At 32.3% G+C, this 19812-nt stretch overlaps 2 protein-coding genes across 4 annotated transcripts; both read left to right on the top strand.

Annotated features, from left to right (window-relative positions):
- Nucleotides 1-947: 947 nt before the first annotated feature.
- LOC105346392 (uncharacterized) lies at nt 948-6426 on the top strand. Of its 2 annotated transcripts, XM_066083200.1 has the most exons (7): nt 948-1535; nt 1755-1803; nt 2480-2558; nt 2945-3210; nt 3671-3750; nt 3920-4275; nt 4362-6426. In XM_066083200.1, the coding sequence occupies exons 5-7, from the start codon at nt 3682-3684 to the stop codon at nt 5194-5196; spliced, it is 1260 nt and encodes a 419-aa protein (XP_065939272.1). In that variant the 5' UTR covers nt 948-1535; nt 1755-1803; nt 2480-2558; nt 2945-3210; nt 3671-3681; the 3' UTR covers nt 5197-6426. The 2 variants fall into 2 exon arrangements, with proteins under 2 accessions (XP_065939272.1, XP_065939263.1); XM_066083191.1 differs by lacking the exon at nt 2480-2558.
- Nucleotides 6427-10001: 3575 nt separating this feature from the next.
- LOC105347877 (uncharacterized) lies at nt 10002-19509 on the top strand. 2 transcript variants are annotated; one of them, XM_066083170.1, is made up of 8 exons: nt 10002-10158; nt 15897-16118; nt 16462-16717; nt 16892-16972; nt 17221-17631; nt 18334-18439; nt 18664-18867; nt 19117-19509. In XM_066083170.1, the coding sequence occupies exons 2-8, from the start codon at nt 16113-16115 to the stop codon at nt 19202-19204; spliced, it is 1152 nt and encodes a 383-aa protein (XP_065939242.1). In that variant the 5' UTR covers nt 10002-10158; nt 15897-16112; the 3' UTR covers nt 19205-19509. The 2 variants fall into 2 exon arrangements, with proteins under 2 accessions (XP_065939242.1, XP_065939250.1); XM_066083178.1 differs by having other exon boundaries at nt 10018-10163.
- Nucleotides 19510-19812: the final 303 nt, after the last annotated feature.

Genomic DNA, 19812 nt, shown 5'->3' with positions numbered 1-19812 from the left:
TACCTAAACTGGTAGCACCCTTTCACTGCAGAAAAACAAAACAGGTTTTGTTTTCCGAAAAGTGTGCTTTAAAAACATAAATTGAGTTGGCTGCACGTTTTGTTTTAAAAAATCAATTACTCTACCAAGGAGTGTTTACAGTCCCTTACATTTAAAATTGTTAAGACATGCAAACAATAATGTCTCTTTGAAACAATTTCACTCGGTTATAATTCTTTTGTAACAGATTGAGTATTACTACTTTAAACAACCGAGTTAACAAAACACGCAGCCAAAATTGGCTAACCTGGAGGAACAATATTCATTATATTTTTTAGATTTTAAGACAGCGTTATGCAATCTATGAAATGGCCGTTACCATATATACTACAATATAAATTTCGAATTTTTGGGATTTAATACCGAGAAATCGGAAGAGTACTGTCTTTTGTATTATATATTTTAAACAGCTTTGGTACTTGAAGAATACTAAGTTGTTATTTTTTTCTCAACTAAGCTTCGCTAATCAATAATCAACGAAAAGGCCTAAAAAAATCCCGAAAATCATCTGGCTTTTTGGAATTTACAATCTTGCGCCTGCGCATTACATTTATACTAACGGATCTTAAGTTAATGTTTCAACAATATCATATTTGCATGAACAAACTAAAAAACGATAATACAAATAAGTATAAATTTGGGAATGTGCTAAATATTCTTTTTTATATGTGTATGATTTCTTATGGGAGAAATTATAAAATAGCAAATATATACATCAATTAGTATATATACTGGTTTAAATTATTTGTTCCATGCTAAAAATTCACATTATATTCCTTAGGAGAGAGAATATAGAATGTTTTATTGTTAAAATGATAAATGTCTTACGGACCCGGTTTAACGATAGAATGCGTTCCGTGTATTGTCTCTGTAGCAAAGAACGTTGGCGAAAAGAAGCGGTGAATTCTTCCATTGTATGGATTAAATGTTTAGACGAAATTTATTTACAGTCACAAAAAGTTTTTATGATTAATTTGACTGTTATCTCAATGCAACTTCATTAATTTTCTCCAAAATCGTTTCGGAGCGATTCTTCAATTTTCTGCTACATTACGGGTATATGTTAGGCATTCTAACTGGTGTGAGGGCGTTTTTCGAGACACAGTTAGATTATTCTTACTAAGAAGAGTGTAGTGAATTTATAAGCATTAATGTAGGCTTATAGCTTTGTTATGTAAATGTCAACAATACGGTGTGTGATTCGATGTATCTTTTTCGTAAATGTCCATTATGCAATGTCAACCGGTGCATGCACGGGTCAAAGTTTAGTAACTGATAATAAAAAACTTACTAGTTGTTGAATGATTATCAAACCATTTAAAGCATTTAAGCTGCTTTATGAAATAAATTAGATTGTAATTTTGTATCTCTGTTACTTGTAGTAATTCCGGGGAAAGTTTTGTATCTTTGATCAAATCTTCATAATTGATTTCATGTCCGTCATATCATAATAAGAAAAATGACAACGTGCTTGATGAAAAGATCAATTGAAAACGGTAAGGATTTCTAGGAAGTAAAATGAATTCAATGATATTGTTCACCTTATCGGTTTCATTCATTTCTACAATATTTGAAGTTTTAATTAACAATCATTTGATTCAGACCATATATTTTCTGACATCATGCTTACTGGTTTATTTTTTTCTCTGTTTTGCATTATGAACGTGGACATATATATATTCCACATATATTTGTTTTAATTTGTTTCTTTAAAGAATTAGTAAACCTCCAAGTGCCACAAAAAATTAAAAGAAAAAGTAGAAGGTAAGTGTTTATATATACGTATATATGATACACGTGTAGCTATAGATAGTTGGTTGTTGTTGAAATTGACACCTGATCATATAATTTATTTTTCATTTTTTTAATCTTTACATACATTGTAAAGGTATAACATGTTTCTTTTTATCTTTAATTACATTACATTCATTACATCCTTTGTAACAAAAAAACGAGCCTAAGACCCTACAAATTCTTATTGTACGTTTAAAATAAAATTGCTTCTGAACTGTTCTGTACGTGTTGAACTTCGGTCTCATGAGTATTCAGTACTTTGTCCTTTCCGACATTCGTTCATTGGTTGACAAAGCATAGCAATGATAAAAAAACAACTTCTGACAATGTTTGCATTTGAATGTTTAATTTCAAATTTTCTTTCATTCAAAAAGATTTCTTGTTTTTCGGTAACATTTTCCAATTATGCCGATTATCATTTGTTGCTACCCTTTAAAACCCGCTCTACTTTTTCGAAATCCTTTGTGTATAAACATTGTCATCTGATAGCATGTGATGCAAAAGAGATTCTAATGGGAGAATCGAGTGTCTATAAACGATACATTTACCAGGCTATATATATGAATAAATAATGACGATATTATATTTCCGCAACTAACGTTCTATCACCAAAAATGACACTTGATTATACACGTATATTTTACAGCAGGCTAAACATGTGAATTTATTCAAAGCGGCGTATACCTCTGCAATTCGAAGCTACAATCAAAACTTGTTTCAACGACGTATGTGTTTGTGATGAACATTTTAGCAGACTATTAGCATGAAAATTTTATTTAACAGAAATGACAGCGTAGTACCTTATATGTAATCTTGGTCTGCATTGATGTTTAATATTTATGTAGGGAAACATTATTTTAAACTATTAGTTCAAATGTTGATATTTCCCGACTATTTTTGTGTAGTTATATAACATTTTAGATAATAAATGTAAAAAAAATCAGTTGAAATCAAACTTCTGTGTTAAATTAAAAATATTGATCATGAACTTGTTACTTTAACCAAGAAAACAGTGTCATAGAAAATTATATAACTCAACATTATTTATTCGGAATCGTTTATGTTGGCTCGATTACGGTTCAAAGTGCCAATTTCTTTTTTATTTATCAAGCCCACGACTTGGAGGACAAGATATATCCAGCCTACAAACTTAAAAAATCATATTTGAATTCTGACCACCTCAGCTGAATCTATTTAGATACATTACCAAGAAAGTCGGAATTCTTTGGAAAGAAGCAAAAGAGAAATGCAATTTGAAAGATGGCGGGAAACCAACAAATGGACTACTACTTATATGCGAAGATGATGAAAGGACTGTAAACGACTGTTTAAAAGTCGTTGGCTTTGACGTTTATCAACTTGAGAGACTTTTAGAAAGTTGGTTTCCACTCCTAAAAAATTAAAGCATTGTTTACATTGTTTTAATTTTAAATATATGAATTATAAAAAAAATATACAAACGGGCTTTGAAATACTTACCTCCATTATATATTGATATCCATTCCTGGGTTTAACAATAATGAAAATTTCAACTGATATAATATATATCAGAAAATGTATATGTTCGCCTTTGTGATGAAAAAGCACGAAAGTCTTCTACATAATTTTCTTATATATGCCATGAAGAAAAAGTTTCTAAAGAAATTATCGATATTTCTTAATTAAAATACCACATTTAAAACTTTGATGTAAGAACAAATGATTGTTTTGAAATCTTTTCCTCAAAATCAGCTTACTGTTTCCATTTTATTCACTTTCGCATCTGCTTAACGATCTTGTTTGTTTTGTTTTTATGGGTTTTGTGCATAATCTATTCTTTATTATTTGTCATTTTAAGCGGACGATGTGATGGATGATGAACGGAAAAGTGTTTGCATCTTTTACTTTCGGGAGCAGTTTCGGAAAACAATGAACAAAGTTTGTTTCTTATTATGTGTTTTGATCATGCTACTTAATTATAAGATAATTTTCAAGACGTGTATAAATATACGTAGCTCTAACTAATGTGAATACATTATTAATTCAATGTGTTTCATGCTTGAATGTTAGGTGAAATGCTATTCATTTCAACGTTATATCTTTGTAGGCACGCGTTCAAACAATAAGGGAGGCCTTAAGGAGGGTTTCAAACACAAATGTGTTCATCTTAACGACTTCTGACGTAGGGAAAGATGAAGCAGTTGAATGCTGCAAAAGATTCAAACTTTGCCCAATTTCCCATGTAATCTCCCCAGCGTCAGACAAAACGGCTTTTTACGAAGCATTCTACAAGGTACTTGAGAAGGAACTTCAAATATTTTTATCTGATTTTGAAACACGGACATCTACACGACCGATCTATGCAATCAAGTGCAAATTGAACTTTCTCGTTGAAAAACTTCAATCAAGGAATGCATCAATCAAATCACCTTTGACAAAGCAATGCTTAGAAATTATCAAATCGTACGTGTCGTGTTATTTCAGTGAATTGTTTTGAATTTATCATTCATTCGTGTTTGTTATTATGCTTATTTTATTCTTTAATACAGATCAAGGAAAAATGGTGTCATTGGATATAGGCTCCTTAGAAATGAATTGCATATCTATGAAAACGAACACTTGAGAACCGAAACGGAGAGGAGATCGGAAATTGAAAATTGTATCAAAAATAATTTTAAAGGAGAAGTCCCTTTTAGACCGCTAAACAAAGTTTTAAAACCACAATGTACTGTAAGGTGCGGTGATTATTTAAGAAACGATGCACTTGGCATAATGGGCACCATAGGCATGTTTGGCGAGATGAAAAATACCCTCGAAAATCATTCTCTTCATACCGTGGCGCTCTCCTCTCCGCATGTTATCAGTAGCGGTGATGTTGCATGTTCATCCACTGGGGAGAGAATTGGTGAATGTATCTGGCCAGGAAGCAAAGCAAACATTCACGATGTATCTATAGTCAAAATTGATTCCTCATTGATCAACTCCTTAAAACGAACTTACTTTAACGAAAATATCACAGTCGAAGAACGTCCCCAGGGGATTCTTTGTTATCAAGACGTGTTCAAATATGGAGCAACCACAGGTAAAACAAGTGGCTCAATTGAACAGATAAATGATTTTCAACGTTTTGACAGAGACGTTATGGCGATTTCATCAGACGACCCTAAAAATCCATTCTCCACGAATGGAGGTAGTGGTGCTATTGTGTTAACAATAATTGATGGAAAACATTATGGTATTGGAGTTATTTACGGAGGCAGCCTTGATGATCGAGGAGCAAACAGCAGTATCACGGAAAACGAAAGCATTGCGATATTTCTGAAAAAGGCAATAGATCAATTTACAACTGAGAAAAATATGACCATTGAGTTTGATAAAATATAAACATGAAAAATAACATACGTGCATGCAGAAAAAATGAGTTTTCTTTTACTGTAAAGAAATAAACATGGAATGCAATAATAAGCTTGTGAGTCTGTAAAGTTACGGGGATTTGTTTTGGAACAAAAATGGTAAAATTTTCCCGGCAACTTTGATTTGTCAGCCCCCTTGGTTCTATGAAAATCGTTAGCAAAATTCGTCCTTTGTGAGATGGGTTGGGGGTTCAAGATACTCAATGTTTTTCTCAATCTCAATCAATATTACTATATCAATTAATTAATATATACTGTTTATTTTCGATGATCACATTTTGGCTTCAATAGCAGTCTTGTTTTGATCAACACCCTGTCTAGATGTATTGTGTCAAATTGTTACATTTGTATTACAAGGGCTTACAACTGAACCCACTGCAAACAGATATGTCGAATTTCTAATTCTGCATTTTAGAAAATACATAATTAGACTCGTGTTTATATATTTTTATACCCCCCGTAAACAACGTTTTGGCAGCGGGGTATTTAGGAATCACCGTATCCGTCTGTCTGTGCAAAATTCGTGCCCCTATTGTACGGACATGTCATCCAAAGTATTCAAACCGGGATGGGTTTTTTTGTTGCGGACCAAGATACATATATCAGAGATGTGCATTTTGCTTAAATGTTGATTTTTGATAATTCATGATGCCGAAGATAAGGGGCGATGTAGCACTCCGTGGCTTTCCTGCCACCGATATACAAACTTTCTGGAATTGTCGGCCAACAAGACATGTAATATAAGTCATATATAACATTATTAAATCAGTTTAAGAACATAATTTATTCATTACCAAATGTTCTTTATTAACACATATTCATATCTTAGTGTAACAAATCAATGTAATAGTGTGGAATCATTAGATTTTGTGGTGGCTCAATTTTCGTGGAATTCGTTGGTACCTCTCATCTACGAATTAACATTCACCACGAATTAATAAATTTAGGCAATAAAGTCATATTTCCTTTTGAAGGTATATGAGAATACACGAAATATGTCTCCACGAACCTGTACAGTTTAAGCAATCCACAAAAATTGGCCCCTACGAGTTTTAATGATTCCAGAGTACCCACTTATATTTTTTTCATAACGTCTTTCAATTACTTTCAGACGAGAACTGGATGCAACTTGTTAATTTTTAATACAATAGTGTTAAATAATATTTTCAATCAATAAATGTGTAATAAATATTTGATGCTCTATCGTTTTGTTTAGTGTGTTCCTTTTTGTAATTAGAACTCGGACACGACTATAAATTTACAATTTGCACGTTCATTGTCAGTTTTACTATGTGGATCAATGACGTTTTATTTAGTTTCACAATGCCTTGGTTCAAATGTACAACCCTAATGTCTGCTGTCATAGACATTAATATACATCTTTAATATATAATGGTTTCAATTGTCTTTTCAACACAGTGAAATATAATACACCTTATTGCAATGAACCTCCAGGGAAATAACTTTAAGTTGACAGGCATCGATCTCGTGCTTATAAGATATTTAAATGTATAGGATGTGCATTGCAAATTAACACATTCATCTTGTCATTTAACTAAGAGCAGCATTACACTGCATTGGTCTTATCTGCAATCTGCTTTATTATGAAGTTTTGTTTTCCTTTAAAATGAATATCTGGCGTTTTTTAAAGCATGACAAGGATGCAATAGAATGGGTATTGAGTAAAACATAATTCAAACAAGACGTATTTGAGTCAATGTTACACTAATGATACTACCGCTGTGATTTCATTATTCCTTGTTTATTCTTAAACAATACATTTCCTCCAACAATATTTTCATTTCGCAAGGGGGTGCTCGGCTTTGCGGTGCCCTTATCAAATTTATATCAAGAAACTGACATTGAAAAAAACATGGTAAACATTAAGTACGTTATTGCTTTACTACAACTGAAAAACGACTAAAAATTGATGTATTCTAAATTATCACCCATCGTTCGGTATAATTAACAATTTACTGCATTAACTTTCGGGATATATGAATATTTATTTTAGTTAAGTTAGGCGGCTAGACATAGCTACTGTTCGCAATTCTTTGTAAAACATGTACAACGATATCTGATACATTACCAATCATAAATTTAAAAAAAAATAATGATATCTTAAACAATGGACAATTGTATCTGAAGAAAAAAATGTAGGTTTTGACTTAGAAAATATATACTATCTGTATAAATGGAATCGAGTTATATCAGAATATATTGTAGATTATATGATAAGAACCGCTATCGATTCTTGACATGATGTTTCTCAGTAACGTAAAGATCCAAAAACTTAAAAGAGTTATTTCTCTTTGCCCAATTTAAACAGCCACATACAAACCATTTATCGTAGAAAATAATGGACTTTCTCCTATTTACAGAATCGGTCTCCTTTCAAAGTGAGTAAGAAATATTCAAAGTAAATAATAATAATAATTTCTTTATGGGCAAACGAAAAAAAACCATAATGCATCATGAGAATGTTTAGAAAAGAGAAGGGATGGTTTCGTCCCCCGAATAATCGGGTGTATTTATTCTGCATGTTATGCATCGATTGTAAACAAAGAAAACTTAAGAAAAATTAGCGAACAAAATGTACACAGGTTTATGTTTAATTTGAACATTATGACCTTTATTTAAAGTTATGTCTCTGATTATTCTCGCTACAGTACTCGGTATGAAGACAATTATAAACCTCCAAGAGTTAAGTATGATACATATAAAAAATCATTTATCCACGATGCTATAAGCAAATGGAACTCACTAAATACAGACACCAAAAAATCAACATCTATCCGCCAGTTTCAAAGAAGCATCTTTAATAACACCAGTGATTCAAAAATTCCTAAATATTTTCTTCATTGTAAAAGAGTAGCTAACATCATTCATACAAAATTAAGACACAATTGTTTAATAAATTATGATTTACACAGAGGAAATATTGTTGATTTTCCTAATTGCACGTGTGGAAAGAATAAAATCGGACCAAGCAGCTTTAAGGAATTTACTTTTGGAATATAAAGATTATATCAAAATGTTTGAACCTAATATGTTTTACGGCGCGACCGTTGGGGCGAGCACAGCATGTGATGAACAATGAATTATATTAAATCAATAAAAATAAAATTAGCAACGTAAATGAATTTGAATGAACTTTAGAGGTAGCATTGACTGAATGTCGTATACATCGTTATTGTTTTTATATTGTCTTGCTGATTCTCGTGAGAGTGTGAAGTGATAAAAATTGCCATGATAACAGGGAACTACTGCGACGATTAAAACAATGCATTACTGGTACGATTTACTGACGCCAAAAAAATCCATTTAATGAATGTACAACTTGTCCGAATTTTCTATTCACACACGCTTTGTCGGAAGAGCTCGCTTCGCCCAGGCGCTGCGCGCCGGCGAGCTGCGCTCGCTATAACATGTAAAAACAATAAACCGTGATTATATTTTACTTCGTAAATGTTTTTCTTCTTCGTTTAAATTATAAATGAGAATACAAGTTGAAATGAACCGACTCGGACGGATTATTTTTCATTGTTAAACAGAATATATATAAAATGAAATATGTCATATGTATTGCTTTAAAAAAACACTTATTCCGATAGAATATCAGAACCGTTGTTGAAATTCAAATAAATTTGAAAATAATATCAAAGATTTAATTATATTAGAGATTCATTTTTTTCCGATATCTTAAAATTTCTTATTTTTACAACGCAATAATAAACTAATCTCAATGAAAGTGTGAATGGATTATCTTTATATTCCTACACAATCACAAGTGCCAAACATATGCTTTGGGATATACAATACTTTTTTTTTAAATCCATCAAGAATGAATCTCTCTATTTCTTACGAAGATTGTAATTCATATCTCTAAAATTGACGTGGTTCGTTTATTAATATATCGATTTCTTCAACAATCTAGGAAAAATCGTTTTGATGTACATATAAAATAATTCAGTTTATGTTTCCTACTATTTACGATCAATTTAAAAAATTGAAAAAGTCAGATGTAAAGATAAACAAAAAAAATGATTTTGTTGACGATTCATGCGGAATATGGAGGTAGCTATCGTTACAGAAAAAAAAATAACCCGCGTTGGTAATGTATTTCTTTTCTGCAATGTCGATCGGCCCGATAATCTATGACAATCAAAAGGGACAGGGGTTTTCAACATTAGACTTGCATGCTGAGTAGTCGATGGCTTTTAAATCTGGCCTATTATTGAGATCTGTAATAAAACTTCTAAAAAGGCACGGGATCAATTTCTGTATGAACTCTTATAGTGTAACCTTTTAAACAAAAATGAAAACAGTTACATGTGATAGTTCAACAGAAGGGGAACGTTTAACAGTTTGGAATCAGTGTTTCAGACGATTTACTTTTTTAATCTTTCTCATATAAAAAAAAGTTTGTATGTAACGATGGTAGATCAAATGCTCATTTTCCTTTTTTTTTTTTTTTTTTTTTTTTTTTATAAAGAATCGCTTTTTAAACTGACATGTACAATGCTTTAGAGATTACAAAATTTCCCTAAAAAATCACTGTATGGAAACAGGGTGTCTTCAGTTGACCTAGATAGTTAGAAGAATTCAATGGTAACATGTAGCATTTAAACCTCACGTATGCAGGTAGAAACCAGTCGCTTTAGATACACGATACTGCCCACATTTTTGAAAAACAGAGTCTTATAATGTAAACACATGTTAAATAGAAATGACTCATAGGTTTCGTTTTCAGAGCTTTATTATTGCTTATTATGTTTACTCAAAATGTGTCAGATTTAAAGATAGGGTTGAATAAGAAAGGTCTTAAAAATATCAAACAGAGCCTCTTCAACTTTTTAAAACTTCCTCTTTAAGATGCGACTACAAGAGTGGACATATTTAGCTGGCGTTTTCTGTTTAGTTGCTTGTTATGGTAAGGTAATAATTGCATCATATCTTTGTACATTCTAAAACATTTATTACATGCTTAATAATTGCTTAATGCTTCATGAAGCAAACTATACTTTTAACCCATTTAAGGTATTTTCAAATAAGCCTGAGAGCTCTGTATTTACCAGAATAAGCTCGGTAAGTTACGGAGATTGAAGTAAATTTCAAAATGTCGAACTATTTGATTTAACATAATAAACCGTAAAATTACGAATTGATAAATTAAGTGAAGCAATATTTCTTTACAAAATTTTAAACAAAATATTTTAACTTTTTCCCCGTATTATGAGGTTTTAGAAGCTTTACGTCATTTGCCGTTGTATGACGTAATTTTTTTTTCCGCGGCGCTCCTGGGATAAAGTGAAAGAAAAAAAACCTAATTCATAGAGTTAAGTTTGCAGAGCGTAAATCACGTTTTCCGTCGAAAATAGGTCGTTTTAATTATTGATTTCGTAGATTCTGTGACTGTGCATAACTTGAATTTGGGGTTGTCCGGTAGTTGTATGACTCTTTTTAATTTGTTGAATTTTTGGTATACCTAATTTCATTATACATAGTGACTACAGAATATTTCGGAACCAACATTTTTATAACGCGTATTTATCACTTACTATTTTTAATAAGTAGCATACATACAGATTTCCTTGTTAAATTGCTTGTACACGTTAATTGTAATCATTTTCTTTAAACATTTACTTGTTATTTTCCGTTTATCAATTTGACAGTAGAAAAATAATGACATTTCAAATTATTGCCTGTATTTTTTCATCGGGATTCTAACAAATTTTTCTCTTGCATTCATATAATGTGATTGAACAGTATATTGTTCAATCTTATTTAAATTGCTGGATTTTCTATCATTCAAATTTTACTATTAAATATTGATTCTTCTTTAAGGTCACGATGTAGTAAATGAAAGGTGCCTACAGGTTTATGAAATTCAGGATATAAATTCTTTTAATGATGCTTCATAACAATATATTTGTTTCATAGGGTGTACCGGGGCTTAAATGTTTGGTAAACACAATGAAAATTCATGTTTTAATATAATTTCTTTAGAGCCGTAAAATACGGGAAAAGATTCATCAACTCAATTACAACGACATAATGATTCAAGCACTATTAACTAGATCTTGACCTTAAAGTCAATACGTTCTAATTGGCTGTGACTAAAAAGCGTTACCATCCAATGAAATCAAATACTCAAAATTTGATTGACAGGTTCAGCTTGTTAGCCGATGTCCGATGAAAATCAAATAATATCAAAACTGTATTTTTTTAAAAATACGTTGTATGCTGTCCCATGTTCAGAAATGAGTCACAGACAGCTAGTAAACATCTTTATTTACTAGGAATAAACTGTAGATCCTACAATATAAACTTATATACTAATCAGTTATTACACAATTGCATGAACTTGTCATTACATAATATAAGTTGGGGAGACAGTTACACATATGTACAAAAGTGTATCTTTTTAACTCTAGTCATTTTATTGTCACAATATATAACAAGAGGCCCATAGGGCCACATCGCTCACCTGAGCAACAATGGGCGTTCAAAAGATATTGTGCCATATGGTCCATCGGTAGAATAACAAAAAATAAATATTGTAAAGTATTCGAATTTTACACTTATTTTTGCATACACGTAATGTTTGACATTGAACGGTCATGAAATACTATTTTTTACCAGAATAAGAAAATCCTGCGCAAGATATAAAACTAAACATTTGGTAGGGGTACACTGTTAAGTTGTTAACTTCCAATTCCCTATATTTTCGTTCTGCCCCCCGCCCCGCCCCCCCCCCTCCCCCACTTTGTAAAGCGATCAAAATATATGAGAGCATAAAGGTACATTTTTTTCATCAACTACTTACTAGTTATTGTATTTTTTAAAAAAAAATATATAATAGTTATTGTATTTTATTTAAAAAATCCTACATGTATAGATGTGAAGAAGAAAATTGTACCTCAATGTGCTCAATTCCTCAAATTGAAAACATTCAAAAATTTTATTTGTCTTCTCCATTTTAATTAAATGACTGTTATTTACTTTGCGTACAAACCAGGATAATTTTCCGCTGTGATATTTTCTTGGGAATAGCGATAATTACGTACTTTATCCCCACAACAGAAATGTTTCAGAACTATGGAAACTGTTTTAAAGATGTCGTTTTTATTTACTCGTGTCTGAAAAACTATCAAAATTGATGTAGATTTTACATTATTGATTGTATAAAGAGGGGGCCCCAGAGAGTAGGTATATACAGAATATCATTCTTTTATTTTGTTTGTACAAGTATTTAACATACTCTACTTCATTTAGAATTTCTAATGTTCAACCAAAATTTCAGCGCCAATCGTAGAATTATAAGCAATATATAGAGCTCACAGTTCGCCTAGGTTTGAGTCATATTTTGTTCACATGAGTTTATTACATTCAGCTTAAGATTTTTAACTTGGTATTTCCTATTCAGCATTTAAAATGGAAAAAAGGAATGCCCTTATATTTTCAATTCTTTTATTCACTCAAGACCATTTCACTGGTATTTGAGGTTCAAAATCAGTTTATACCAATGAACACAAACACAGTCAAGGATCACATGTACAGAAGGAGTAATAATGACGAAAAAAGGTTAAGTTTACAATACAATAAGTTGTTAAAGTTGGTTTCTGGAAGAACAGACTTTGAAAATTTTCTTAATAAATATTGACCAATTTTTTACTTTTTTAATCTTTAGTTTTTAAGATCTATGTACAAACATAGAATTGTGAGCAAATCTCTGTATCTTGCTTATAATTCGAAGCTTAACACTCAAATATGGTTAGTAAATAGAAATTGTAAACAATTAAACACAAGAAACATGCACTATAACAAATAAAGAACACAATTTATTTTTTCGAAATGAATCATATATATACATGTATATACCTACCGTCAGCGATATCAAACTCTATTTAAACTGAATAAACTCGAGAAAATGCCGAGCATCTCAACAAAACCTAATGCATTAATCTACCATTACGCAAAAGATAATGCCGAACTACCGATATAATGAATTGTATTTCACTACTTTTTTGATAGATCAGATTTTGCTTAATTTGCGCAGGTAAACAGTTAACTGTTTGATTTACCGAAGTCTCTGTTTGATTTGATACGTAAAAATCACGAAATACAGACGATATTTCCCAGGTTACATAGGGTAAATAATGAAAACGAAGCGAAAATCAGAACAAGCTAACACCAACGTCAACGGTGAAAACTGTCAACGCATTTAAATATTTAGTCTCAATTTACTTCACAAAATCGGCACCAATATATTTTGCATGTTTCAAAAAATTTTCTTCATACGCGAACTGTTGTATAGCAAGCAAATTCATCATAGTCAGATCGACCCTTTTTCGTATAATGTCATGGCTGCTTTAAACAAAGAACCTCGTTTTAGAAGTATAGAATACGAGTCTTGGTAAAATGGGTATGCAAACCCGGGCCGTGGCAAAATAAAAGCCGGGGCAGATCGGCAATCGTCAATTCCAAATACGCATTATTTTGCAGCAATATTTACAGCGAATACAAATATACTGGTCCATCAAATATCCTGAAATTTTAATGAGATTGGCAGATTAATACCTGCCAATCTTTTGTTTTGCTCAGGCCAAGTCTTGCCTACCCATTTTTCCGTATGCCGAACCCGAAGCTATTAAACTGATTGAAACACGCCTTTCCTTTATTATTATTTTCGTAATAACTCAGATTTGAAACAGAAATAGCACTTGATTTTTGCAATTGATATTTTTCTTCCCATAATTTATGCTAAACTACGTTGAATTGGACTCGGTTGTTCTTGAGAAGAAGATTTTTAAAAATGCACCCCCCTTTTTCTACAGTTTCAAGGTTTTCTCCGCTTTGAATACCGATCGGACTTTTATTTCTGCAATTTATATTCGCCCTCCCATAAGGATGCTTTGTGCCAAATTTGGTTGAAATTGGATAAGCGTTTTTAGAGAAGAAGTTCAAAATGTAAAAAGTTTACAGACGGACAGACAGACGGACGGACGACGGACAAAATGTGATCAGAATAGCCCACTTGATCTTTCAGCTCAGGTGAGCTAAGAACCCGTAAGCATGAACGTAAACGAGTATGCACTGAACTTCATGTAAATTAACTGACATTAAATCTAGTAAAAGCTCCAATACATATCGTAGATATGAAAAACATGTTTGTTTACTGCACGAAGTACACATAGCCCATTCAAATAGTAAAATATACCTTAATGGAATTTACATACAAGTCAAAGTGCATAAGAAAGAAATATACTGTTCATAACTCTATATGTTATTAAATAATACAAAAATACATACACTGTGGGGTCTCTATGTCACCAAACAACTGAAGGAACGTGGTTTCGAGAATTTGTGCATGGCGCTCGTGGAGCGGATATACTACTATAAACTTCGAACCGGTTATGTATATATAAATCCGGATTATAACTGAACATAATAAACAATTCCGGATTGATTCCAGAACACGTTGAGAATTTTTTTGATAAATATTGATCATGATTACACTTGTTTTTGTCAAAGAAAAGTATTTTTAGTGCAGTATTTGCAGTCCTAAAGTTACTTCTTCCCCAGTGATTAAGAGGGAAAAATTATTTTTAGAAACTTCATACTCGTACATGTACTGATCAAATGAGTACATAGAATATATACCTTACCAGGCATTATTTTTGGTCAATTGTACAAACTTTGATTGGAGAAATAAAACACATGTTAGACGGAAGTAACTTCTTTTAAGAAGAATGGAGAAAATATTTACTGTGGAATCATCATTGTTCGTAGTAGACCAATGTCCGTGGCTTTTGTGGATATTCTTTGCCCACGAATTTACATCCCAACGAATATACAAAACATTTGTTTCATTTTTATTAAGATTCTCCCTAACTTGCTACCAACAAAATTACGCCCCCGCGAAACGGGAACATATTGGATATCGACTAACATTGATCCACACAAAAATAAAGTACATCATCCACAGAATGCAATAAAAGAAACCGTATGATATAGCAAAGAAAACTTTCAAAAATCTTATCTATGAATAAAAGTGGAATATTCAATTTTTTATGCTTTAAAATATACTTTATCGCATTGGAAAAATGAAAGTATATTTAATGGCGTTCTATACGACAAAATAGATTTAATATTTTTTGTTATTTCAAAAGTTAAAGTATCAATTTTAAAAATGAAACATGGATCTACCTGTCGCAAAACACAGGTGTTTTACGGGTTGAAAATAATCACTCATGTGTCATTCTGAAAACTTTAGATATGTTTATTTCTTTACACTTAAACTGAATGGCGTTTTATTCCAAACAATTGTCTCGTGTGGTTTCAACATAAACAACTTGAATCTTTCAACGCAGAAAACGATGAGTTAAATACTTTCAGTTAAAAAACAATTTTGGTTTAAAAGCTAAAACCACTCTCATCATAATATAGGAATATCATTTAGATTAAGATTAAAACACGCTGCTTCCTTTGCAATTTGGGTGAATTTCATGGAGACGTTTGGTTCACAGCTATTATCATTATCAGTAATATACGTATTAACGTAGCTTAAATATATTGTTGGACAAGGAAAAGAGGAAGTTTAGTTGTATCTTTAACTTGAAATACATATTTAATATTACAATGCATTTATTTTGCTTAACCATACAGACAACCTCAGCAGGAGGAGGACAACTACAGTTACACAGAGTACAACCTTTAAATCCGACACAGATTTCTGGTATAATGCGACCTTAGCTATTGATGGACTGACCAACACATCTGATAGCTACTGTAGTCATACTGGAACAGACCAAGCCATTGCTTGGTTACAGGTAGACCTTGGGGCATACTACAGCATACACAGTGTAAAACTGTTTTATAGAAATGAAGGTAAATTACGTTTTTAATTGCTGTATCTGCTTATTTCTTTTTGCCATTTTCATTGATTCGTTGCAAGATAAGGTAACATGGTTCTATGCACGTGGTCATTTTAAAACCGTATTGCTCTCCCTATGAAGAAAACCTTCGTATAAAGATTGAGAAAATACCCAGTCTTAAAAGGTTAAATTTAGATATTTTTTCTTTGCTAAAAATAGTATATATCCAAAATTATTATTTCGTAAAATTCTATTTACATCTGATGGTTAATTTTTTGACCAACCAGCATTTTTTAAACAAAAACTGTTTATGAAACGTTTTTTCGACATAAAAATTGGATTTGTTTTGTAAACAGAGGGAATTTGGCGACCATATCGCTTCAGACAGTTTTTTTCTGGATGTCTCGGGTGTACCAGTAACAGAGTCGATAACACTTAACAGAACGCGATGCTTCACTGACAATACGTCAGCCCCAGAAGTACCCCCAGATGTGATATCAATACCCTGTCAACACACAGCGAGATATGTTATTGTTGAAACTACATACGACGCGCCTGAAGATGACCCCGTCAAAGGGCCGATACTTGAAATATGCGAGATCGAAATAAATGGTACGGTATGGAACTAAGACGGTTTATTAGAAGTTTATTGACAAGTGTAACAGATGGCAAAATTGCCTTTATAAATCGATTAACATACTAAATGATATTTATAAAACAAAATGAGGATGGAAAGCTAAATGTTATTTACCGATCGTTACATGTACTTTGATAATATTTCCATAGGTTGTGAGATTGGTAAATATGGTGATGACTGCATTTCCTGTCAAGGGTGTCAAACGTGTAACATTGAAAGTGGAAAATGTGGTATGTTCTTCACATGATTAATTTTCATAAATGCGGGGGATAAAACTCGATTTCTTAATGATAATTTGTAAAGGATGAGGAATTATATTGTTTTGTTAATTTTGAGCAATAAACAATTTCTTATCGTTATCAGTAGAACATTCAGAATCAGCATCAAAATTGAAACACATTCTACAAACCACATTTCTCTCAATTATAATCAGACCAATTGAATTCGGTGTTTGAAATTGACTTTACTTTTATTTTAGTATGCAACAACACACATTACGGTCCGACATGCTCTAATGAATGCAGTGATAAATGTACCATGAAATCATGCAGTGATGAAACTGGATTTTGTGTGTTTGGATGCCGATCAGGCTATCATGGAAACAGGTGCAACATCGCCTGCTATGCATGTCAATCTGGATGCGATAGAATTACAGGAGAATGTATTGGAGATTGTCCGGTCGGAATGTATGGATTTTCCTGTGATAGGAATTGCAACAATTATTGTAGAAATGGGTGTGAGAAGAGTTCGGGTCTTTGCAATGAATGTGTCAGCGGAAAAATGGGAAATTTTTGCAACACGACCTGCGGGGATGATTGTGGTTATGGGTGTGATCAAACAACTGGAAACTGTACAGAACGACCCGAGTGGTATGATGACAGACCGCCCGGTATGATACTGACATATATATTTACATGTATTCAATAAAGTTCGTTTGTTTTACAAATTTAAATGCGTTTATTTGAAATCTAAGGATATTGTTACAATTCATTTTATAGCAATCGTTGACTAAAGCTGAATAGTACTTGTATAAGGCCTTGTCCGCCATATTTCCTTTAAACCCCAATATAAGCTGCAAACCTTTCTACAGTTCAAAGTATTTCGCAGCAAGGATTTTGCCTGTGTGGACGTACATCTTGCATTGTCGTGTAACTAGGTCGTGTTTAAATTAAACTTCTACGAACCTTTTTCCAAGCGAGAAAATTTACAGACAGAAAATGCAGATAAAATAAGAAATACATGCACAAATTCTGATACCACAAACAGAATGTTACAGGTTACCCACGAGTTAATACTGGTGTGCAATCGGTTGTTATAAAATCAAAGTTTATACATGTAAATACCTGTTTGACTGTGCCTTTTCGCGAGTAATGTAGTGTTTAGCTTTAAATACAGAATACGGGTCGTACCAAATGGCATGATGACAAAAACGCTGTATATAATGTTACATGTAGCATTTTCAATATCTCCTAAATTCTGATTTTTGTAAATGTGTGTATAGTTAATGCTAATATTTTGAAATCAAAACATGTCTCCTTAAAAATAATTTATCAAATGCGATGAATGATTTATCTATTATTGTTTTTGTTAGATACAGAGCTGCGGTATAACTCATTCCCCGACAGCCCATTCATTCTGTACATAGTTGTTTCGTTTCTATTCATGAGCCTCACCGTCAATGTATTCACTGTGACGTGGTGAGTATTTAATACACTATTTTTATATTAGTTTTAAGCAAAATAAAACAAATCAAAAACTAGCATCATAAACGTAAAATGTTGCCTTCTTCCTGGTTAGATCAGGAGATGTTACATAAGAATTTGGTCAATACATCAAAAACACGTTACAAAATACAAATCATTGCCAAAAGGATTTGGTTAATATGTTAACAAACAAGTGATTATTTACAATGTATTTACAGGATTGTATGCCCCAACAGATTTAAAAGGCGAGAGAAATCAAATAAAGGTTGCGGCGATTCATCTATAAATAGTACAAGTATAATTCGACAATCAACTGTTTACGAAACAGCCGATGACAACACAGGGTACCATGAACTGGCCTATATCAGTGGATCATCTCACTACGACGAGTTTCAGGGAGATTATCTGGATCCTTGTTCTATGTAATTTTCAAGCTGTTGCAAATATGAATGAGCTTATTCCACATGGAGATCGTAAATATGATAAGACTTGTGAAACGTACAATTTATGGTGTTTTAATTTGTTTTAAATTGTTTTCACAGTTGCTGCAAAAAAAACAAAACGTTAAGATATTGCCCCCCCCAAAAAAAAATATATATATATGCAATAATACAGGCTGGTTTTTTCTGATCTTACTGTGTTAATTTTTATAACCTTATATTGATTCTCAGGTGTCCAAGTAGCGTAGTGGACAACGCACTCGCTTGTCACCGCTGCGACCCGAGTTCGATACCCGTGATAGACAGTGGTTGTATGTGATAGGGTATGGTGGTCGCCCGCTTAGACACGTGGGTTCTCTCCGGGTACTCCGGCTTCTTCCCACACCAATGACCCCCTCGCGCTAACATCCGTGCCAATGAGAGATATTAATATAAATTGTAGAACTTGCTTATCAATCGTTGTAAAATAAATAAAGTTCAGTTTTAGTGATTCTCAAAATCTCCAAACATATTTCTTTGAATTAAATAATGGTCTTGACATGGCTTGACAAAGTTGGGCTATGCATGCATGCTCACCCAAGTTAACTGTGTTACAACCAATTTGTCGATGATAATTGTTCCTTTTTTGGATGATGAAACTATCTGGCGTGTGAATGGTAGGAACTTTTGTTTGATAAACAATAACATTGATCTTAATATGGTTCATAGAATTTAGTATTTTATTTATCTGCTTAATAGAGATATTCATACATTTTGTTGTTATTGTTCCGCCTCAATTATGTGTATCATTTGTAACAGTATTGATTAGGTACGAGTTAATTTTTCTGATAGATTACGTCATTCATTTAAATTTGATTGTGTCATGCCGCACCATTTTTATATTGTTTTGGGTTGTAATCTTGGGGGAAAAGTGTTATCACTTGTACA

Source organism: Magallana gigas, chromosome 1 (assembly GCF_963853765.1).
Source record: "Magallana gigas chromosome 1, xbMagGiga1.1, whole genome shotgun sequence".
In the NCBI taxonomy this organism is placed as follows: domain Eukaryota; kingdom Metazoa; phylum Mollusca; class Bivalvia; order Ostreida; family Ostreidae; genus Magallana; species Magallana gigas.
Note: the sequence above shows the minus strand (reverse complement) of the source record. Positions and strands in the feature narration are given on the sequence as shown.